This window comes from Mercenaria mercenaria, chromosome 7 (genome assembly GCF_021730395.1).
Source record: "Mercenaria mercenaria strain notata chromosome 7, MADL_Memer_1, whole genome shotgun sequence".
NCBI lineage: Eukaryota > Metazoa > Mollusca > Bivalvia > Venerida > Veneridae > Mercenaria > Mercenaria mercenaria.
The window spans coordinates 48778548-48803419 of record NC_069367.1 but is presented as its reverse complement, the minus strand read 5'-3'; the positions used below and the strand labels follow the sequence as shown (position 1 = coordinate 48803419).

Here is a 24872-nt window from a genome sequence, read left to right as displayed (position 1 = left end):
AGTAGATAGCCTAAACATGTTCTAAAGACTACATGAATGATTTTGCAAATGAATTCTTGCCAAAATTCACTGAATAACTTTTTTTTTATTTTGTATTTATAATTACTAAGGGATGTGTGTCTAATTTTCAATTTTGATTTTTCTACATCAATCTGAAGGCGTGCCTAGTTAACGGCAGAGAATGAGGAATATTTAAGACAAAACAGGCACCTGAGTGGACTAACATATAAGATAAGGCCAGCTTAAGGTTTTTCAGTAGATGTTCATTTCAGTCAAAAATGGTAACAGACGGACAAAGAATCATCCCAACATGCCCCCCTACCCCTTAAAAGTGTTATTTATTGTGATTTGATTGACATAGAAATTTAAGAGTTGGGGAGGTCTGTTCTTTTCAGTTTCTTTCTTTGAATCAATTCACAGCCAATTAATATACCACCAGGGAAAATTGGGGTTATAAAAGGACAGATTTTGTTAAAAGTTATTTTTATATACACTACTTATTTGAAAAGCTAAACAATTTTTAAACAATTGACTAAATGCATTTTGTTAGAATATCTGACTGCTGTACTAAAGAAGTTATATATTATCTACTTTCAAAAAGATTTGGGGCGAGATAATATAATGATCAGTCAGGATCTTGAACAATTAAACTTTTTTTTTAAGATAGCAATCGGCTTTGGCTCTAAATCTAACATACTGAACTGAACAACTGATAACAAGTGGTTTGAAAACTTTATATCTGAACAATAGTTCTATGTTTAATCCAAATATTTTAATTGCATTCTTGTCACTCGTGCACGTCTTACAACTTACAAGTCAGGCTTCATTCTTTTCAATGTATTGAACAATCATAGAACGTGCCTACTTCATCACCTACCGGCACATCGAAGGCGATGTGTGGCACTAGCATGGACACTCAAGATTTAAAACAAAATGATTAACAACCCCTAATTCCTGACTTTTTGAGTTTGGGTCATCAGCTACATGTATAATGAACGCATAAAATCCGATCAATATCACCCTGACGCATTAAAACAGCGATAAAATCTGTTTTACCGTTATCATTCCAGACCGCATAATAAGATAAAAACAATTTCGGAGACTTTTCATATACGTGCGGGCGGGTGATTTTTTTTCTTCTTTTTCTCGGGAATGAAATTATTGATGCGGTCGTTCCAACGAACGACATATCAATTTGGAATGGCTTTAGTATCGATATTTCACATACCGCTTTCAAACAGTGCAGATTTATTTTTATTACACAAAGAGTTTTCATTGGTCGCTCTTTCAGCCGCCATTACATGAAGACAACTCGAATCGTTAGAGGTTTAATTTTTATAAAAACAGAAAATCTTCATAAATATGCCATTTATTTACATTTTTTATTTACCATTTACGATTTAAAACAGGTAAGCAGTTACAACCGAAATAATTCCGTGACTACAGATAAATCTGAATTTCCATCGATCACATTTGCCACCATAGTTTTGATTGTTTCTCGTTGAGACCTCTAGGTAGACAACATAAAATATCAGAATGTAAAATCGGTATAACCGAGGTCTCATTATTTAGACTAATTTTATGTCAAATCAAAAGAAAAATTGATAAGAAATATTTTAAAGTAAAAGGTGAGTCAACGGCATTTCATCTGAGGAAATTATGACAGACTTCTGGCATGATTTCTGGTTAGGTTTCAATATGGGATTCATTTCAGCTCAGAGATCCAGGACAGCATATAAACACCTCAGCTATGACAGTAGCTAAAAAAATTCAGCTCAGAGTCAGAGATGTTTGTATGCTGTTACGGATCTCTAAGATGAAACAAATCCTATACTGAAACCTAACCAGGAATCGTGCCAGAAGTCTGTCACGCTATAATTTCATCAAATGAAATGCAATGGACTCACCTTTTACTTTAAAATATTATTAATTTTATTTTTTGGATAATTAGAACACGAGTTATACACACAAGTTTCAAATTGGTACCCATGTCTGCAATATTTTGTCCGCCATTGCAGTTGTCACCTGATCATGCAGGGTACTCTACATTTTCAGTGATTTTTTTTGCCCTTTTGGGATAAGGTCCGGTACCGGATAAATTGGGAAAAATAGCAGGGTTTTAACTCAGATTCGGAATTTTTATAGTTAATTAATAACATCATTTAGAATGCTTCTTCCTTTAATTCACGCCATGTAAATAGCATCAAACAAACTGTTTAAATGGTTAAATCATGGTGAATGTCAATGTAACTAAGTTTTTCTTCTGCAATCATCAAAATGCAAACTTAATTTGGTCATTTGGGGAATTTTCAAATGATAATTGGGAAAAAAGATTGTATTTTTCAATTGGGAAAAAGTCCTTTTAGGGGTACTTTATAAAAAAGGAAAGAAAACGCTGATTTTGAAAACCAATAGGCTGTACAGAATCGTTATTTATTGATCTTTTCTGGGAATTTAAACATTCTAAGGTATGTTTTTTATTAATTTTATTGAAAAGGGTTATGTTTATGATTAAATTATGATCATAAATAGGTAAAATTTTGATCCTGATTTTTAAAAATAACCACATGCTCCGAGCGGTTGCATGACATCAGGCGTAAAAAAAAAAGTTGTTTGTTTCCGGTGACCCGACCTACCCTATTTTTTTACCGCCGACCCTAAACTTTTTTAGCGGTAAAATCGGGCCGCATATTTTTGCAAATGAGTATATTATTATTTTTATAGCTCTTTGCACGAATGGACTACTCCACCGATCGGGCGAGTGGTTTTTTTCGTGGTAACTTTACCAAATTGAGAAATTACATCAGGCAAAATTACCTGGATTAACTGGAATTTACCCGCGAATCGTAAAAATATCAAAACGTCGTGCTGGTAATTTTCCATTCCACAAGCACGTGCGCCCTATTGTAATATCTATTTTACATCGCGGTTACTTTTGACACAAAAAAACGCGTATAGTGCATTCATTTTTTAATATAATCGCTTCAAATTTTCAACACCGCTTGAGAACTAATACAGTTTGAGTTCTATAACAATTTTAATAAGATATCCACAGGAATGTAGGCAAAATTCTTTAAAAACGATCAAATTTTCATATAATGTTTTGTAAAATTTCTAACAGCGTGATCTTGATTATTTACTTCTTTCTTAAAGTAAATAAACGGTACATACTATGGTAATAAAATTCAGACTTTTGACCAAAATGTACAAAAAACACAATTAAAAAATCTTAAATAATGAAAAAGCGGCAGCAATTTAAATACATGGAGTAAAACGATTTTTGGCAAACAGATTTCTGTTAGCACGGCAGAATAGGTTACATGACCTCGTGAACGTAAATAGAAATGTGGTTTTAAAATAAAGTAGTATGATGTTGTTGCTGATTTTAGTAAATTTTAAATTATTCATTGTATATGTATTTTTTGACACAACACTTTGTTAGATATTATTTTCAAACAATAATGTAAAATTCCTTGAGGGCAAATAGGTCACAGAGGTAGGCTATCCACTATCATTGTTCACGGTTTGACACATTTACATGTCAGTTTATTCGGGATATTGCACATTCCCTTTTAAAAAAAGATAAAGAAAAAACTTTTTTATTGATTTCTTCTCAACAATTTAAGGAATCGAGAAAGTACGATTAGACAGTGATGTGTCACATGGCGCGAAAACATGACGTAATGCCATGACAATCTCGGGCAACTATACCGCTTTGATCTCCACTTCAGATGCCATAATAACTGACACACTTCTTTTAGCTCTTTGAGGGGGTGTTAATTGATGATGAAAACAAGGCTAATTACTTAGTTTATCATCAGAATAATTACCGATAATTGTTAATTTTTTTTTTTTTTTTCACTTTCAACACGGGTCGACGTCGGGTGGATGATGATTATTGTGTCCATATTTTGGGACACTTTACAAAATAATTATTTTTCGGGATAACAGATTGCTAGTCTTCCATTTTTAATTATTTTAGAAATAAGCCCTGTTTCTTTAAGTCAATTGAAGTTATGACGTTTGGAGGTCCACTAAAGTCTGAGCAGGTCTACTAGATTTCAGCAGTTGGTGGACCTGCTGAAAAAAGTCAAGGTCGAGGCCTGCAGAGGCTTGAAAAGTCAGGTTTTAGATGGGACTTATAGTAGTAGTAAGACGTTGAACAACCACTTGCAGCTTTAATAATTCACAATTTGGGCATACCAGTCAAAATTTCATTGTCTGGCATTTCCAGTTAATCCAGAATTTTAGACTGGGGTAGGGGCTGATGGTATTAATCTCAATGCAGATCAAAGATGCAAGTCATATTCCTGGCCAGTGTGCTTTTACTTGGTTTTAGTTTGAAATATAAATGTTGGTTGTTGTATAATATTCAATATTAAAATTATATTGTTTAAAGAGAGAATCCACAGCAAGATTTCATTCAAGTTTCACGTTTAATTAAATATAAACCATGTTCTCCGCAAGTAATTGCCAATTTCTCCACATGAATTAGCGGCGGAGAATGAATGATTAGGCGTGACTATTGAGGCCAATTTTGACTATTGCAATACTATTGATATCGCTTAAAAACTATTGCGATACTATTCTATTGCAGGTTACTATTGCAATACTATTGCAATAGTTATCGGCCATCATATTTTATACAGTAAAGCTACCAACTGGCATTGTTACACAGTGTAAGAGACGGCACTGTTTATAATTGCTGTTAACACACATTGAGATGTTTGTATAACTGAAACGGACAGAAATAATTCTAACATTAAATATTTCTTGCCTTCCTTGGCTTTGGAAAAATAAGTAAAACAATAAACCTATGCAAGGTATACTCAAACGAATCGGCCATTTTGTTGCGAATGTCAACATGTTTAATAAACCAAAGCATCAAAAAAGACGAAAATTAACGGATCGGATTAAGGTGTACCAACACTAAATGAAGGGCCCTACCGAACAGTTTGCTGTATAATACAAGTATATACTGAGCCTTCTTTCTCTATGTCCATAGCACATTTTCTCATCTAAAATTAACAGGTTATTTAAATATATTTAATCAAAGTTTCTAAGAAACTAAATTTATTAATTATCTCCCAGACTTCTCAGTCCTTTTTGGTAGTTTAATTCCGTGAGGGTAATTATTGTAATGGAGACGTTAACATTCTCCGAGGCGCAAATGAAAGCTGGCTCTGTTTCTTGGTTTATAAATTATTAATTATTTCTGTATTTACAAAAATTTCAAAACTATCGAAACTATCGATTGTTGAAGGAACTATCGGCGATTGTTATTGGATCGTGACTTTTCTATCGATGCATGCTATCGGGACACTTAGTATCGCAATGCATCGATAGTTCGATGTATCGTTACACCCCTATGAATGATATAGGACACAATGATCCTATGACCACTTGATCCGTAGATCGACTGATCTACCTTGAGCTAATCGGATGGGCTTATAAATCTGGAAATGAAAAAACAACAACAACAAAACGCAAACATGTAAAGCAAATATTTATTTCATAATATTTAAATACACAATCAAACGGCATTTTATATTGCTAAAACATCATCAGTCATTGTACATTCGGGTGTAAATCAAACAAAACAATAGGATGCATGTTTATAAGGTTTATAATCTCCCTGTTTGAAACTACGGTAGTGTTACATGCAGGTTAAAAAAAAAAAAAAAAAAAAAAAAAAAAAAATGCCTACCTACCTACCCTATTTTTTTTGGCCATGTCACTGGAAACAAACAACTTTTTTTTTTAGGCCTCATTAGTTTCTCACAAGAGACAGTGCGAGATGTTGCGGTTTGATACTGGTTAGTTAACAAAATTGGGTTTCGCCATTACTTAATGGACAAGACCATCAGAAAATAAAAACATCATCAGTTAGGCGTAAAAAAAAAATTGTTTGTTTCCGGTATCCCGACCTACCCTAAATTTTTGGCCCGACCCTAAATGTTTTTATGGCCTTAGAGAATATTTTTTTCAACTTTTTAACAAAAAGATGCAAAACTGCACTTTTTATGCTTTAAACATGGCCAGTGATGTTAGAAATCAATTTACTGATGCTCTAAAGGCATAACCCCCTTATTTTTAATCATTTTTTGACAAAAAAATAATTTCCGAAAAGTCTCCCTTAATAAAAAAAAATGTCAAAAAAAAAATATTTTCCGACCTACCTACCCTAATTTTTTTGAGCATGTTACCGGAAACAAAGAAATGTTTTTTTTTAGGCCTTAAGACTTAAGTAAATTATGTTAGCCAGAACTACTACAACAGACGTTGCTGGCCCAGTCAGTTCATATAAGATTTAAATTTGATGATTTGTGCTTAACTAGTGTTGCTAAATGCAACTGTCTCTTCACCTTATGTATGTCAGATAGCTGCTTATGAAGTCAAGATTGTAATAGTTCGAATCTAATCTACATACATACATACATATCTGGGACGAATATTCGTACCCAGACGCAAGTTATACTGTACCACTAAGAAATAAAGAGGCATGAATTACCATAATAATTTGATGGCCCAAGGTTTAATGCATTGTTCAATTACGCAATCGATTTTGGAGAACTTTAAACAGTTTATGTTTGAATAAACAACGTGCATTTCCTATTTATTTTCTGTTGTTTACTTTTGGCGCTTTCCTTCGCATTGAAGAGTCAGGAATCAGGGGGAGCAATCAGTGAGTCGACGTGTACTTCCTGTTTCAGAAATCAAAATGGGAAAGGTAAAAATCACAATTTTACCCTTGGTCTGTGATGCTGATACAATTTAAACGTTATGCAATTTAAATGTAATCTCAATGAGTGATATTTGTTAAACTTTTGATATAACTAACATCTGTTTACACTTACGGAAATTCCATATGTATCGATGCATATGTTGCATAGTGTCCGGGCACATAACCGTTTGAACATTAATATTTAAAGTAATGCGTTTCAGCCTATTCTAACTGGACACATTCTTAGAACATCTGAAATTGATAATCTTTTAACAGGTCATTAGTTTCGAAATGCTTTGCAGTATTTTTAGATATAAAGGGATGTTACAACTTAGACTGACTGGACCAGTCCTCGCCCAGAAAAGGCATTAAAATTACAATATTTTTATTGTAATACTATATATCAACTTCTTTGCCTTGTTTGTTCTACCCAGGCATTGCCCCATTCAAATGACCCAATTTTTAGTAAACACTTACATCCCGGACTTTGAAAATCGGGCATAACACCACTATACTGTTTCCATCGTTTTTCCAGGTGGACAGGACCCATGCTCGCCCAGTGGATATATTTTTAAAAGAAAACCATTTATGTATTTAATGACAAGATAAACATTTAGTCTAATCTATCAGTATTCTCAACAACATATTTACTCCCGCAAAAAGCATGATAGTTATACAATAGAAGTTATCAAAACGTATTTACTGTAAAAACTAATGATGCAGCATTCTTGCCTAGAAGTTATGGGTAGGGTGCAGACGAATCACAAAATTGCATAAAAAACATATTTTTAATTACATTTAAATAAACTAGATGTAAAAGATGATGGTAAAATTGTCTGTAATTGTTTTTGCCCTGGAAGCAGCATTTCGAAAACAATTTTGACAGCCCGGAGTCGACGAATATTTGCTGATATAAAATCATTATTTGGTCTGATAGTTTGAAATAAACTGCATAAAAAGTTCATAATATGTTTAACCTTTAGTTTTGCAACAGTTTTTAACCAGTGTTTTTGAAAATATTTATTTTAAGTCATGTTTCTTTTTGGCCACTTTCACTTTTGGTTTCACTTTCACTTTTATTTTCGTCTGCTATCGACCTTGACCGGAACCGGAAACTCTTCAAAAGTGAGGACAGATAGTGAGACACAAAGGGTACAAAAAATAAACAACACATCTGATAAAAGTTTGCATCCTTATTACACAATCTGGCATCAAATTAAAAAATGGGCGAGCATGTGCCTGGGCGAGCATAGGTCCAGTGACTCTACACTTACCAGTTACATTGATTCCCTAGACCAAAGAAGTATAAAATACACAGAATGGCAACTGGCTGTAATCTCGCGTCCGAGCGTTACTCGTCGTTATCTTAGTGAAGCGAGCATGGAGTTGCAATTTGTACCTTTAAAACTACATGTAAAATACATGTTAGCTTCTAAAACAACATTTTTTTAATATGAAATAGTCTTAAGCACAAAATATGTTCTACAAGATAGTGAATGGTTTGGTTGCTGTGCCACTCCCCCCCTATGTCAGTCCCCCATCCCGTCTAACAAGACATATGCATCCCCACTCCTATACTCAGATCCTCACTCCCTGTAATTACTATAAGTACTCTTTCTTCCCAGCCACCATAGTACTTTGGAATGCCCTTCCAGTACAACTTGTGCAAGCCCCCACCCTGAATCAGTTTAAACAGGGTGTGACCAAACTTGTACACAATGCTTCAGGGATATAAATTAACACTCGCCCAGTGCGACCAGATTTGAAGCTGGTCGAGTCAATTTTCCAAAATAGTCGTCCAGCCGGCGAATGGCTTTGGATTCTCCTATTAATGTCAATATTCTGGGTTTTTCCCAGACTGTCTTATTAATATGCACTACTACGTCACTTAAATCGACCAATCAAAATTACCGATATATACTACGGCCAATCGGAATACGCGGATCATTTACTCCGTCACTTACAATGGCTGCGCCCATAGAAATACAGCACTAGAAAGTAGAGGTTTATTGAAGGTTGTTAAAGAGCTTAGAACGGCCGGTCGCGGCGAAAGGAAATATTATCAGGATTATTAAAAGACCTAAAGGCCAATGAGGACTTTTAATGAAAAATGGTAGAGATGTTAACAGGCCGCGGCTGCATAGAACACCGACCGCAACATGGTTTGTACTTTTTGTACAAGTAATAATTTCGTGACGGGTTGAGAGTCCTGTAACTCGACAATGTAACAAAATACTAGAATTCAGATGTCCATAAGCGTGCAGTCTCTGTCAAAATGCCCATAAACAACCCAAATCCTCTAGTGCTGCAAAAATCATTCAAACTTTAAGTGCGTCTGTGTTTGAGAACCTGTGCCCTATATTTAGAACATGTCATGCACTGGTTGATTACAACTTCCCTTTTCAGTGTGAGTTTGACGAGTGTTCTGTAATTATATTTAAGAAATTGATTTATTTTGGCAGGAAGCAAATTACAAGACTTATTATTAATTTTGTCGATCTAAACCACTGTATATTTTTCCGCTAATAATAGCTGGGCCCCTAACTTTTAGGCTGGGCCCCTAGAATTTGCCTGTAAGGAGCCCAGTTGGCTAATAGGGTCTGAGTGTTAATTTATATCCCTGTGCTTAACATGATAGACCTGTTTTTAAACTGCTTTTATCTGTAAATCCTTCTTGTTTTTAACACTATCAACTGTATTTATACTGCAATACACACCGTGTATTACTTTTATCCTCCTATCAGATCCAATCTACTTTTAACTTCTTGTACAGGTGCGCAGCTGCACATAATACTCGCAGAGAGGAGCGCTGCAGTATAAATAGATAGGTAGATAAATACACGTTTCTTACTTTCAAAAAAGCGTGGTCATACGGTGATAATTAATAACTGACAGTGTCTGTGTCATATCATTTGCATACAAAATGGCACGTGGAGACTTCCGGTAACGAGATCTCGTTTGCAGCCGCGGGATGTTGGCGAGATTTGCTTTATCTGCCTTTCAAGTTGCCGATCTATTTATTTTTATAACTCTTTGCCTAGAGACAAAGGTCTACTGCTGTCGCTGAGTGACTGCTTTTTAATTTCTGAAATTTGCAGCCACTGACCATCACAATATAAAACAAACTGTATGTGTTGGATTAGTTCGGCTAAGTGATTCCCTAGAATTTCCAGAATGGAAATGTCTAGCCGTTTGGTAAACTAGATACATGGTCTGTAGCCTTACTTATTTGGCATTCGGGATGACTTATTTTATGATCTGTTATTTTATAGTTGTCATCCCGCAAAGCCTTACCCGTATCTGCATTTTACTGTTAGGAAAACGAAGATGTTAAACAATCCAAAAAAGTCATATTATTCTGGTCAAACTTACTTACTCCAATAAATTAAACATTAATATTCATTAATGTTGAAACTTTAAATGGGTTGAATATACCTCATAATTCTCAACTTGGGGCTGACTTGGATGAAATAGTCGCTAATTTCTATTTTTGGTGTAAAGGTTTATTATAGTTTACAGACTATCCCAGCTGACATTTATAAAAGAAAAAAAATCTTTTATGGTCATGACTTGTGTAATGCATATTATATCATTTTAATCAGTTAAAATGAGTTTTTTCTAACACTTCTAGACTCATTATTTTTTCTCAAATATTTTACCAAATTTACCAAATATTCTAATGCAACATTTCATTTTTGAAACTTCTATTAATTTTGTCCATGTTTTCCCTGTCACAATAACAAAATTGTAATTGTTTCTGATGTAGGTAAGCAACTTACTATCTAAAGCACAATACTATATTTTAATTGAAAAATACTGAATTCATAAAATTTGAGCCGCTCCATAAGAAAAACCAACATAGTGCATTTGCGACCAGCATGGATCCAGTCCAGTGCAGTCTGGTCAGGATCCATGCTGGTTGCAAATGCACTATGTTGGTTTTCTCATGGTGCGGCTCAAATTTATTACAGGCCAGACTTCCGGTTTTGTGACGGCTAGACCCTTTGGTCCAAAAATCTAAATTAAAGTGACCTTAACAGAGAATGTAGTTGTTGAAAGGCTTAAAATTTTCTTTCAGTCAGTTGTTTTACATTGAATTATAGATGTAATTATTGAACAAAGTAGCATACATACTTATTCTGTTGTCAATCTCTTTAAAATTTTCTTGACAGTGAAATTAACTTGACAGTGGATACCACCAGGTTTGTGGTTTTAATACTTTTAAGTCTGTATTCAAGGATAATATCCTTGAATACAGATCTAAAAGTATTCCCACAAAGGCATTGTAAAGAGAACACTAAATGTATTAAAAAGTATGCATTTTTTATTGTGAATCTCTTTTCACGTGTTTTCAATAGTGGTGAGCTGTGTGCTTCAGGAAAACGTTCTGCCAATATTAATGATATTTCCTTATTTGTAGGAGGATTTGAAAACACAACAGGTTAGTTAAGGGGGCAAAATGGTGGTGATAGTAATACCCTGACCACTTTATGTATATTGAAAGTTTTTTTTGTAAATGAAAGTAGTATACCTGCAGATAATGCCTTTTTTCCAGATCAGTAATTAAACTAAAGCGATTAAGTGAGTTCTAAACAGTATTAATAAATACAGAATCTGATGTGTATGGTCTGATCTATGTAGAAAATGGACCGCGCACAAGTCTTTTGATAACCTCATTGGCAAAGTAACATAAGTTAAACTCTTGATTTTTTATTGTCGAGCCCGCTTGCGGTGAGCTTGATAGTCATCACTTTTGGTGGATCGGTGTATTGCGTGCATCCGTCCGTCCGATTTTGTCTGGACCGTACCTTTGACATGCATTGACCAATCTAGCTTATATTTGGCATGAATGTTTACCTCAATGAGAAGGAGTGTCATGTGCAAACCCCATGTTCCTATCTCAAAGGTCAAGGTCACAGTTGGAGGTCAAAGGTCAAATTGAAGTTTGTCAGGACCATAACTTTGACATGCATGAACCCACCTTGTTTATATTTGGCATGAATGTTAACCTCAGTGAGAAAGAGTGCCATGTGCAAACCCCATGTTCCTGTCTCAAAGGTCAAGTTGAAGGTCAACGGTCAAATTGAAGTTTGTCTGAAGCATTTCTTCTTCATGCATGGTGGGATTTTGATATAACTTGGCATGAATGTTCACCATTATGAGACAGTGTCATGTGCAAGAACCAGGTCCCTAGGTCTAAGGTCAAGGTCACACTTAGAGGCCAAATGTGAACTGGTTACCCAGAAAATACTTTACTGTATGTTTTTATATACTAACATACATTTTTGGCATCATTAATTGACACCATGTGACAGGTTTCATAGCTCTTGATTTATATGTTAACAAAATATTGCCCGTAATTTACTTAAGACAATTTTAGTAAAAGTTTGGAACGTACATGTAAGCAGGTACCTCAGAAACTATGGTACCCAATGTTTTCAGGCTCTTCTTAAGTCTTTAGCATCATGAATTGTCTATTCTGAGCCGGGTTCCATATCCCTGTCGTACAAGTTAGTTAGTTACAAAAACTTTTGTATGTAAGCTAGTACATTTTGTATAAAATGGAAAGGCTTCAAATAGTCAGGCATGCTATCATTAGACAGCTGTTGTTCTCTGAGTTATGGCCCTGTGATTTTCATGCAAAATGTCTACATATCCCTGTTCATAATTTCAGCATATGATTCTCCAAAATGTGAAATGTTCCTCTTAACATTTACTTCCACAGTCTTATTTCCTGAAATAAGGCCTTTTTAATTTTTTTGTTAAAACATGGGGACACATGCAATTTTTTTCTTCCAAAAAACTTTGTCTAGCATTAAATGGCTTTGGGACCATCGATGTGTTCAGTAATTTGGGTAATACTTGTGATGGTTGACTTCGTCACTTATTATAGAATAAGCTGAATTAGTAAATAGCATTATTCACAAATGAGCCGCACCACAAGAAAACCAACATAATACGTTTGCAACCAGCATAGATCCGGACCAGCCTGCGCATCTGCGCAGCCCTGTCAGGATCCATGCAGTTTGCTTTTAAAGCTTATTGAAATTAGAGAAACCATTAGCGAACAGCATGGATCCTGACCAGACTGTGTGGATGCTCAGGCTGGTCTGGATCCATGCTGGTCGCAAATGCACTGTGTTGGTTTTCTCATGGCGTAGCTCAAATATTAAAAATTCAGCTTATTCTCCTATATTAATTTGCAACATATCCCCAAGTTTCAAGAATTCTTTACACTGTGAATTAGGTAGTTAAACATGAAATTGCTAAAAAAAAGCCTCAATGTGGAATTCTGCCTTATCTACAGTATCATGAATAAATATTTTCCTGCTGCACAATTTATTACAATGCTAAATTGGTCAGAGGTAATGCCTATTTAATAAATGCCACAGATGTTTGAAGTTTCTTCTGTCAGACAGCATTTTCAAAAAAAAATAATTTTTTAAATATATATTTTTAGCTCACCTGAGCCAAAGGCTCATGGTGAGCTTTTGTGACCGCTCAATGTCCGTCGTGTGTCGTCCGTCCGTCAACATTTTCTAAAAAAAATCTTGAAAACCACTGGACAGAATTACATCAATCTTCACAGGAATGTTCCTTGGATGGTCCCCTTTCAAAATTGTTCAAAGAATTGAATTCCAGGCAGAACTCTGGTTGCCATGGCAACCAAAAGGAAAAACTTTAAAAATCTTCTTGTCCAAAACCGCAAGGTGTAGAGCCTTGATATTTGGCATGTGACATCATCTAATGGTCCTCTATGAAGATTGTTTAAATTATGCTCCTTGGGTGAAAAGAGGCCCTGCCCAAGGGGGTCCCAAGTTTTACATCGACTTATATAGGAAAAAACTTTAAAAATCTTCTTGTCTAAAACCACAAGACCTAGGCCTTTGATAGTTGGTATGTAGCATTGCCTTGAGGTCCTCTACCAAAATTTTTCAAATTATAATCCTGGCGTGAAAAGAGGCCCTGTCCTGGGGATCCCAAATTTAACATAGACTTATATAGGGAAAAAAGTCTTGTCTGAAAGTTTAAGGCCTAGGCCTTTGATATTTGGTATGTAGCATTGCCTAGAGGATGTCTAACAAGATTATTCAAATTATTCCCCTGTGGTGAAAAGAGGCCCCACCCTGGGGGTCACTTGTTACATGAGTTATATAGGAATAAATACTTGAAAAATTATCAGATCATATTTCCTAGACTGTTTAATTATAATTACCTGATGACACCAAGCAATTAGGGGTCACCTTACTGTGACCTTGACCTACTGACCTACTTTCTTGTTTTTAAGATACAGCCTTGAAATTTGGATAACATGTACAGTTTTGCACACCGATCTTAAAACTAACTTTCAGCGACCATGAATATGACCTACTGACCTACTTTCTAATATTTTACCATCAGTTTGCCATTTTAAACATGTGGCTCATATTACTCAGGTGAGCGATTCAGGGTCATCATGACCCTCTTGTTTTTTTATGGCAGGAATGTTTCGCACTTTTTCTTATAGAAATGAAATTTAAGGTTGTCTCAGGCCATAACTTCAAGCAATTGTGTATATCAGTTGAAATTGTAAAAGATAGTTTAATACATGTACTAAGTGGCATAAAGTACCATGAATTTCAGATTGTACATCAGAATGTAGAAAACTGATTAACAAATTAGAAATTGGTAGTAGCATTTAAAAAAATATATATTCTTTGGTCATATTTGCCACTTGAAATTAACAGAATGTATAAATGACTATTTTCAAGCATGCCTTTGAGTTTTTGTATGGCTTTGTTCCCATACCAGAAAATTAAATACTTCAATAATTTTCTACAAGAAATATTGATGAATTTGCAATGTTGTTGTAAGTATGGCAGTTCAGACTCTGCAAAAATCCTTGAGTTTTATTTTTAGTTCATTCAGTAAATGTTTGATTCACATGATGCTCCGTAACTTATTTTACATTTTAATTGTACTTACTGCTATTTAGTTTAAATTATAAAAATTGCAAATAGTGGTAATAGGAAATTATTTAAATCTTGTTAATGTTGCTACAGGAAGTTTGAATTAGATATCAAATATACATGTTGATAGGTCCTTTGTTTGAATTATGAAGCATTCTGGAAGTATTTCCATGGCCCAGAAGGTTACACGAAGATTTTTTCAAGAGCCTTTTTATACGCCCGTTTGAAAAACGGGATGTATTATGGGAACGCCCCTGGCGGGCGGGCGGGCGGGCGGCGTCCACAGACCTTGTCCGGAGCATATCTTCTACATGCATGAAGGGATTTTGATGAAACTTGGCACAGTTGTTCACCATCATGAGACGGAGTGTCATGCGCAAGAACCAGGTCCCTAGGTCTAAGGTCAAGGTCACACTTAGAGGTCAAAGGTCAAATTCAAGAATGACTTTGTCCGGAGCATATCTTCTTCATGCATAGAGGGATTTTGATGAAAGTTGGCACAATTGTTCATCATCATGAGAAGGAGTGTCATGCGCAAGAACCAGGTCCCTAGGTCTAAGGTCAAGGTCACACTTAGAGGTCAAAGGATACAAGAATGAAAACTTTGTCCGGAGCATTTCTTCTTCATGCATAGAGGGATTTTGATATAACTTGGCACAAATGTTCACCACCATGAGGCGGAGTGTCATGCGCAAGAACCAGTCTCTAGGTCTAAGGTCAAGGTCACACTTAGAGGTCAAAGGATACAAGAATGAAAACCTTGTCCGGAGCATGTCTTCTTCATGCATAGAGGGATTTTGATATAACTTGGCACAAATGTTCACCACCACGAGACGTAGTGTCATGCGCAAGAACCAGGTCCCTAGGTCTAAGGTCAAGGTCACACTTAGAGGCCAAAGGTCAGATACAAGAATGACTTTGTCCGAAGCATTTCTTCTTCATGCATGAGGGATTTTGATGTAACTTGACACAATTATACACCATCATGAGACGAAGTGTCATGCGCAGTTTCCTTCTTTCGAATTACTTCCCTTTGTTGTTACTATAAATAGCTTATATTGTAACTTTTTCATTACTAGTCATAGGGAAAAATCGAGACCACTTTTCTGTAGTACAATATGCATGCTACATCCAATTTTGAGGTGTATTTTGACCAGTCTCTACCTGGTAAAGATTTTTGTGAGGACTTACAATTTTTTTTTTTTTTTTTTTTTTTTTTTTAAGATTAACTTCCCTTAGTTGTTACTATAAATAACTTATATTGTAACTTTTTTATAATTGACCGTAGGGAAAAACCAAGACCACTTTTCTGTGGTACAACATAGATGTTACTTTCCAATTTTAGGTGTATTTTAAGGTATCTCTACCTGGTAAGGAGTTTTTTTGTGGACTTAGAAAAACAAAACACTTAGTTATTACTAAACAACCACAAAGTTAAAATTCCATTTGCAAATACAGGTGCTAGAGTAAAGAAATTTGCTGTGACGGGCGTATATTGTGACATTCTTGCACTCTTGTTTTCACTATAAAGGAAAATGAGGTTACATTTCTTTAAAAAGTTGCTACAGCCAGACCCAGACACCTTAACATGCTTAAGAATGACATATTATTAAACTACTACCATGTAAAAATCTCTAAATGTAATAAATGTGAATCAAGCAAAAGTTACTGAACCTGTTTTATGTATATCAGTGTAATTAAGCCATTTTAAATCTTATCTAAAATTAAAACATTTATTATTTCTTGATTTGTTTTGAGATAGTAGTTACGCTTTCTCACCTTCCATTTTGGATACGATACCAAAGGCAGTAACAATATTATCATACTTATCATGCTGGACTGGTGTTTCATCTTATATCCCGGGGTGAAAGATGACTCACGTGCAGTACACGACATATAAAGAACTACATCTATCTATATGGTACATGTAGTTTCATGCAGAAATTACCCATTTTTAAAAAATCAAATACAGAATGTTCCTTGATAATTATGTCTCCCCCAGGAGACATATTGTTTTTGCCCTGTCCGTCCTTCCGTCCGTCCGTACGTCACACTTCATTTCCAAGCAATAACTGGAGAACCATTTGACCTATAACCTTCAAACTTCATAGGGTTGTAGGGCTGCTGGAGTAGACGACCCCTATTCTTTTTGGGGTCACTCCGTCAAAGGTCAAGGTCAGAGGGGCCTGAACATTGAAAACCATTTCCGATCAATAACTAGAGAACCACTTGACCCAGAATGTTGAAACTTCATAGGATGATTGGTCATGAAGAGTAGATGACCCCTATTGATTTTGGGGTCACTCCGTCAAAGGTCAAGGTCACAGGGGCCTGAACATTGAAAACCATTTCCGATCAATAACTAGAGAACCACTTGACCCAGAATGTTGAAACTTCATAGGATGATTAGTCATAAAGAGTAATTGACCCCTATTGATTTTGGGGTCACTCCATCAAAGGTCAAGGTCACAGGGGCCTGAACATGGAAAACCATTTCCGATCAATAACTAGAGAACCACTTGACCCAGAATGTTGAAACTTCATAGGATGATTGTACATGCAAAGTAGATGACCCCTATCGATTTTGGGGTCACTCCATTAAAGGTCAAGGTCACAGGGGCCTGAACATTGAAAAGAATTTCCGGTCAATAACTTGAGAACCACTTGACCCAGAATGTTGAAACTTAATAGGATGATTGGTCATGCAGAGTAGATGACCCCTAATGATTATGGGGTCACTCTGTTAAAGGTCAAGGTCACAGGGGCCTGAACATTGAAAACCATTTCCGGTCAATAACTTGAGAACCACTTGACCCATAATGATGAAACTTCATAGGATGATTGGTCATGCAGAGTAGATGACCCCTAACGATTATAGGGTCACTCTGTTAAAGGTCAAGGCCACAGGGGCCTGAACATGGAAAACCATTTCCAATCAATAACTTGAGAACCTCTTGACCCAGAATGTTGAAACTTCATAGGATGATTGTTCATGCAGGGTAAATGACCCCTATTGTTTTTGGGGCCACTCCGTTAAAGGTCAAGGTCACAGGGGCCTGAACATTGATAACCAGTTCTGATCAATAACTTGAGAACCAGTTGACCCAGAATGTTGAAACTTCATAGGATGATTGAACATGCAGAGTAGATGACCCCTATTGATTTTGGGGTCAGTCTGTTAAAGGTCAAGGTCACAGTGGCCTGTTCATGTAAAATCATTTTTTGGAAATAACTTGAGAACCAATTGACCTACAATGTTGAAACTTAATAGGATGATTGGACATGCAGAGTAGATGACCCCTATTGATTTTGAGGTCACTTGATCAAAGGTCAAGGTCACAGGAGCCTGAACAGTGACTGGACAACCACTAGGCCAAGAGTGTTGAAATTTAGCGGGATGACTGGACATGCCAAGTAGATGATCCCTATTGCAGCCAACCATCAGTGTCTCTTTGATTTTTGCTCCTGACCCCTATTGACTTCTTGCCTATAGGACTTTGCATTGGGGGAGACATGCGCTTTTTTACAAAAGCATTTTCTAGTTTCTGTTTGTTCCTTGTCATATATTTCTCGATGAAATAAACATTCTTTTTTGAAAATATGTAATCGGGTGAAGCACAATATAGGGAACAGTAGTGTTGCACTTGGAGGTGAAAAAATAAGTTCTTAATTTTGGCAAAAAAAGTATTTTTCTACGTAGTAGTGTACTTGAAGTATAAGCAACTTAAGTGGTTTCCTGGTACTTGCATTGGAAATGTAATTTTTAAAGGCTGATGAAATGCATATTTTTGCTGGTTACGGACACTACAAGTGGTACATTTTGTAAAATAAAGCTTCAAATTTATGATAAACTTGAACTTTTTTTACTGTTTTGTAGGACAAACACATGGAAATACATAATGCAAGGCAAAAATAGGACTGGGAAAGGCATAGATACTGAAAAAAGAAACATATTGTTGGATATTATTTTGTTGCTAAAAAAACATGTATATTTCAAATCATCTGACATCTTCAGTTTCGGTGTTAATTAGGGCTGTCATTGATTGGGTCTTAGACGTATCGACGATACCGATATATCAGAAGACAAATATCGACGATACATCGATATATTGATTATTAAGTTAGATCAACAACCTATTTGTTCATATGCATACTATATACCTTCCTGTAAATGCTATTTTAAGTTTTATTGCCTACTTTCCATATTTCTGTTTGATTGTGTTGTATTTGTATTTATGAAATAAAAGAAATACATAAAAATTAATGACATCTTTCATTTTTATTTTGCCTTCACTCCTTTTTTTGCATTTATCCAAATTTACAACTATGTGAACTTTAGTTGTTTTTTAGGGTCTGAGTGTTTATTTGGGTAGTTTTTTCTCTCTGTAAAATATCGATTTTTGAAAATGGGAATCGATAATCGATCGACCAAAAAATATCGTTGATACATCGATATCGTTTCTATCAATGACAGCCCTAGTGTTAATGATGAAAACTTAATGAAAAATCAACACAAATTCTGTCTTTGTTGAAACAAAATGACTTGGATTAAAGGGAAAGTGATTAATTTTCAAAAAAATCCTAAATATTGATAGATACCAGTAATTGGTTATGGACACTACAAAAAAGCCTCAAGATGGTTTTGCATTAGATTATGTTAAAAACATTAAACCCACTCATGAATTACTTGGTATAATGTTAAAATGATATCTGAATGGAAAGTGTATTTAAATTTGATATTCTTCAGACAAAAATATACAACTTGCCAAATTAAAACCAATGAAAAAGAAAACAGAATAGCAAAATCTGAAAACTTCCTGTTTTCATGAAATCTTGTAACTTAATAAGCAATATTAAGTTCTCTAAGTGATACATTATTATCAATACTTTGTATTCATATCACACAACTAACACACTTTTTTACTCAAGAATGTCACTAACCAGAAAAAAGAAATTAAGTTCATGGTCATGGACACTACACTATGAATTATCTAACGAAAGTACACATATCTATAATCTTTTTGTAACTTTTTTTTTTCAAATTTTCAGATGTCTTGGTGTTGAAAATGTAGCCCTATTATCAGTCATAGTAGTTTCATCTATAAATGAAACAAATTGTCTCTTATCTCCTATGACAGATCCTATTTGTGCAGACACAAAAATTTCTTTCCACTCTTTTTCCTTCATCATGTGCTTTTGATATTAGTTCTGCTTTCTTAACAAATCTAGTTTTGAGTTACTCTTCTCTACTTCTTGTCACTGTCTCATTCTACAATCCTTTCTTTCTCTCACATTTTTAGCTCACCTGTCACAAAGTGACAAGGTGAGCTTTTGTGATCGCGCGGTGTCCGTCGTCCGTTCGTGCGTGCGTGCGTCCGTAAACTTTTGCTTGTGACCACTCTAGAGGTCACATTTTTCATGGGATCTTTATGAAAGTTGGTCAGAATGTTCATCTTGATGATATCTAGGTCAAGTTCGAAACTGGGTCACGTGCCATCAAAAACTAGGTCAGTAGGTCTAAAAATAGAAAAACCTTGTGACCTCTCTAGAGGCCATATATCTCACAAGATCTTCATATAAATTGGTCAGAATGTTCACCTTGATGATATCTAGGTCAAGTTTGAAACTGGGTCACATGCCTTCAAAAACTAGGTCAGTAGATCTAAAAATAGAAAAACCTTGTGACCTCTCTAGAGGCCATATATTTCACAAGATCTTCATGAAAATTGGTCAGAACATTCACCTTGATGATATCTAGGTCATGTTCGAAACTGGGTTATGTGCCATCAAAAACTAGGTCAGTAGGTCAAATAATAGAAAAACCTTGTGACCTCTCTAAAGGCCATATTTTTCATGGGATATGTATGAAAGTTGGTCTGAATGTTCGTCTTGATGATATCTAGGTCAAGTTTGAAACTGGGTCACGTGCGGTCAAAAACTAGGTCAGTAGGTCTAAAAATAGAAAAACCTTGTGATCTCTCTAGAGGCCATATATTTCATGAGATCTTCATGAAAATTGGTCAGAATGTTCACCTTGATGATATCTAGGTAAGTTTGAAAGTGGGTCACGTGCCATCAAAAACTAGGTCAGTAGGTCAAATAATAGAAAAACCTTGTGACTTCTCTAGAGGCCATATTTTTCATGGGATCTGTATGAAAGTTGGTCTGAATGTTCATCTTGATGATATCTAGGTCAGGTTCGAAAGTGGGTCACGTGCCTTCAAAAACTTGGTCAGTAGGTCAAATAATAGAAAAACCTTGTGACCTCTCTGAAGGCCATATTTTTCATGGGATCTGTATGAAAATTGATCTGAATGTTCATCTTGATGATATCTAGGTCAAGTTCGAAACAGGGTCATGTGCGGTCAAAAACTAGGTCAGTAGGTCTAAAAATAGAAAAACCTTGTGACCTCTCTAGAAGCCATACTTGTGAATGGATCTCCATAAAGATTGGTCAGAATGTTCATCTTGATGATATCTAAGTCAAATTTGAAACTGGGTCACGTGCCTTAAAAAACTAGGTCAGTAGGTCAAATAATAAAAAAACCTTGTGACCTCTCTAGAGGCCATACTTTTCATGGGATCTGTATGAAAGTTGGTCTGAATGTTCATCTTGATGATATCTAGGTCAAGTTTGAAACTGGGTCAGCTGCGGTCAAAAACTAGGTCAGTAGATCTAAAATTATTAAAATCTTTTGACTTCTCTAGAGGCCATATTTTTCAATGGATCTTCATGAAAATTGATCTGAATGTTCACCTTGATGATATCTAGATCCATTTCGAAACTGGGTCATGTGCGGTCAAAATTTAGGCCAGTAGGTATAAAAATAGAAAAACCTTGTGACCACTCTAGAGGCCATATTTTTCATGAGATCTTCATGAAAATTGGTGAGAATGTTCACCTTGATGATATCTAGGTAAAGTTCAAAACAGGGTCACATACCTTTGAAAACTAGGTCAATAGGTCAAATAATAGAAAAACCTTGTGACCTCTCTAGAGACCATATTTTTCAATGGATCTTCATGAAAATTAATCAGAATTTTTATCTTGATAATATCTAGGTCAAGTTCAAAACTGGGTCACATGAGCTCAAAAACTAAGTCACTATGTCAAATAATAGGAAAAACGACGTCATACTCAAAACTGGGTCATGTGGGAAGAGGTGAGCGATTCAGGACCATCATGGTCCTCTTGTTCTTTTAATTTTCACATTGGCCTGGATTGAGTTTCTGCCTTTCTTGCCATTTAACCTCTTCTAACCTATTCAGCATTTTGGTGCCTTTTAAGTTTCAGCACTGCAGCTGCCTCATCAGATCAAAACTCTATATCTGAATCACAAATGCACAGTGAATCAGAAATACTTCTACATACGTATAAAGCAATTAAATTGCAATATAAAACTAGATATTATAACCATACGACACAGATGCGCACACATACTGTGCCATTCTCTATAAAGCAAAAATGATCATAGCTGCTGCCAGTAAAAATATACTCAGAGAAGATTCCTTCCCCTATGGTCATCTGCACATAAAGCTTGTTCATCTGTTGAAGTTTGAAGCAAATCAGGCTAAAAGTTTGGGAATCGTTGGACACACAGGATTTTCCCCTATCATACTACATTCCATATAGCAAAAATTATCAAAGGGCCATAACTAAAGTAAAAACAGTCACAGAAAGAATTTCTCCCTTTACGGTCATCTGCACATCAAGCTTGTTCATCTGTGAAAGTCTGAAACAAATCAGGCTACTAGTGTTGGAAGAGTTGGACACATAAAACTGTTTCTCTATATTCCTTATGATTAAAACAGAAACTATCAAAGGGCCATAACTGTAGTAAAATAGTCACAGGAAAAAATTCCTTGCTTTATTGTAATATACACATCTTGAGCTTGTTCATCTTTGAAAAGTTTGAATCAAATCAGGCGAATAGTGTGGGAGGAGTCGGACACACAAGATTTTTCTAGATTTATTCAATATTTCTATGTAAAAACATCATAGTATCATGACTGTGGTTGAAATAGTCACTGAGAAATTCCTTCTTTTATGGTTATCTACACATCAAGGCTGTTCATCTATGAAAGTTTGAAGCAGAGCAGTCTAATGGTGGGAGGAGTTTGACACACAAGGTTTTGAATGAACTGACAGACAGACATACATAGAACACTATTTGCCCATCACATAAATATAAAATCTCATCTAAATGAATATACATGTACCTGTCATCACATGGTTTGTACTTTGTACTTCTTGAAGAGATTTTTCTTTCATTTGCAAGTTTTTAGATATTACTTTTAATCATTAATACTCGTAAAGATTTATTCACTTGAACTATAAGTTGTATAATAATTTAAACAGAAATTTCAGTAATACTGTGGGGTTTTTTTAGTCCCCTACTGGTTGAAAACCAGTTTTGGGGACTATAGGAATGCTCTTTTCCGTCATTCCGTCATTCCGTCCGTCCGCAATTTCGTGTCCGGTCCATAACTCTGTCATCCATGAAGGGATTTTAATATTACTTGGCACAAATGTTCCCCATGATGAGACGACGTGTCATGCGCAAAACCCAGACCCCTAGCTCAAAGGTCAAGGCCACAATAGGAGGTCAAAGGTCAACAGGGCTTTTTTCCTGTCCGGTCCACAACTCTCCCATCCTTGAAGGGATTTTAGTATTACTTGGCACAAATGTTCCCCATGATGAGATGATGTGTCGTGCGCAAATCCCAGACCCCTAGCTCAAAGGTCAAGGTCACAATTAGAGGTCAAAGGTCAACAGGGCTTTTTTCCTGTCCGGTCCATAACTCTCCCATCCATGAAGAGATTTTAATATTACCTGGCACAAATGTTCCCCATGAGGAGACGACGTGTCATGCGCAAAACCTGGACCCCTAGCTTAAAGGTCAAGGTCACAATTGGAGGTCAAAGGTCAACAAGGTGTTTTTCCTGTCCGGTCCATAACTCTCCCATCTATGAAGGGATTTTAATATTACTTGGCACAAATGTACCTCATAATAAGACGATATGTCATGCACAACTTTCAGACCCCTAGCTCAAAGGTCAAGGTCACACTTAGCAGTCAAATGTTAACATAGCATGAACAGGGTCTGTTTCGTGTCCGGTCCATAACTCTGACATTCATTAAGGGATTTTAATATTACTTAGCACAAGTGTTCCCCATGATGAGACGACGTGTCATGCGCAAATCCCGGACCCCTAGCTCAAAGGTCAAGGTCACAATTGGGGGTCAAAGGTCAACAGAGTTTTTTTCCTGTCCCGTCCATAACTCTGCCATCCATGAAGGGATTTTAATATTACTTGGCACAAATGTTTCCCATGATGAGACGACATGTCATGCGCAACACCCAGTACCCTAGCTTAAAGGTCAAGGTCACACTTTGAGATCAAAGGTCAAGAGGATTTTTTTCCTGTCCGGTCTATAACTTTGTCATGCAAAGCAGGATTTAGATATCAGTTGGCACAGATATTCCCCTGGATGAGACAACATGTCATGCGCAAGAACCAGGTCCCTAGGTCTAAGGTCAAGGTCATATTTAGAAGTCAAAGGTCAAATTCAAGAATGACTTTGTATGGAACATTTCTTCTTCATGCATGGAGGGATTTTGATGTAACTTGGACCAAATGTTCACCACCATGAGGCACCCTTGTTTTTAGAATTACATCCCTTTGTTGTTACTATAAATAGATTTTATTGTAACTTTTTATTACTGGCAGTAGAGAAAAATCGAGACCACTTTTCTGTGGTACAGCATGCATGTTACATCCAATTTTTAGGTGTATTTTGACCTATCTCTACCTGGTAAAGAGTTTCTTGTGGACTTATATTATTAATTTTTTTTTTTTTTTTTTTTTTTTTTTTTTTTTAAAGATTAATTTCCCTTTGTTGTTACTATAAATAACTTACATGATAACATTTTTATAATCAGCCAAAAAAATTCAATATGAAAACAACTGTGGGTTTTTATATATGCACATTTTAATCCAAGTGTGTTGTTATAATGTTATAACATATTGTATATGTAGTAGAATATTGTTTATACATCATTGACAGATATCAGTTCATTATGTTATACTGCAGTAGAAAAAATTAGGTGCCTTCCAGTAGGGGACTTTGTATTGCATGGCAATACTTCATTCACTTGTTTACACTGTTTTAATTTCTGTAGTGTCCGTAACCAGA

At 35.7% G+C, this 24872-nt stretch overlaps 2 protein-coding genes across 4 annotated transcripts in view; one reads left to right on the top strand and one right to left on the bottom strand.

Annotated features, from left to right (window-relative positions):
• The window catches only part of LOC123554179 (serine/threonine-protein kinase Chk1-like), a 38555-nt gene extending 31895 nt beyond the window's left edge, over positions 1-6660 (bottom strand). The window contains exon 1 of the mRNA XM_045344136.2: positions 6512-6660. The gene's annotated coding sequence lies outside the window, so the exon portion shown is untranslated. The remainder of the gene's footprint in view (positions 1-6511) is intronic.
• A 4-nt stretch (positions 6661-6664) lies between these two features.
• Positions 6665-24872, top strand: part of LOC123554180 (signal peptidase complex subunit 2-like) — a 44703-nt gene continuing 26495 nt past the window's right edge. Inside the window, exons 1-2 of one of the 3 annotated variants that reach the window (XM_045344137.2) lie at positions 6670-6730; positions 11145-11165. In XM_045344137.2, coding sequence (XP_045200072.2) covers positions 6722-6730; positions 11145-11165 — 30 coding nt within the window. In that variant the 5' untranslated portion in view covers positions 6670-6721. Of the gene's footprint in view, positions 6731-11144; positions 11166-24872 lie in introns of all 3 variants that reach the window. The other 2 variants (XM_053548349.1, XM_053548350.1) reach the window with 2 other exon arrangements.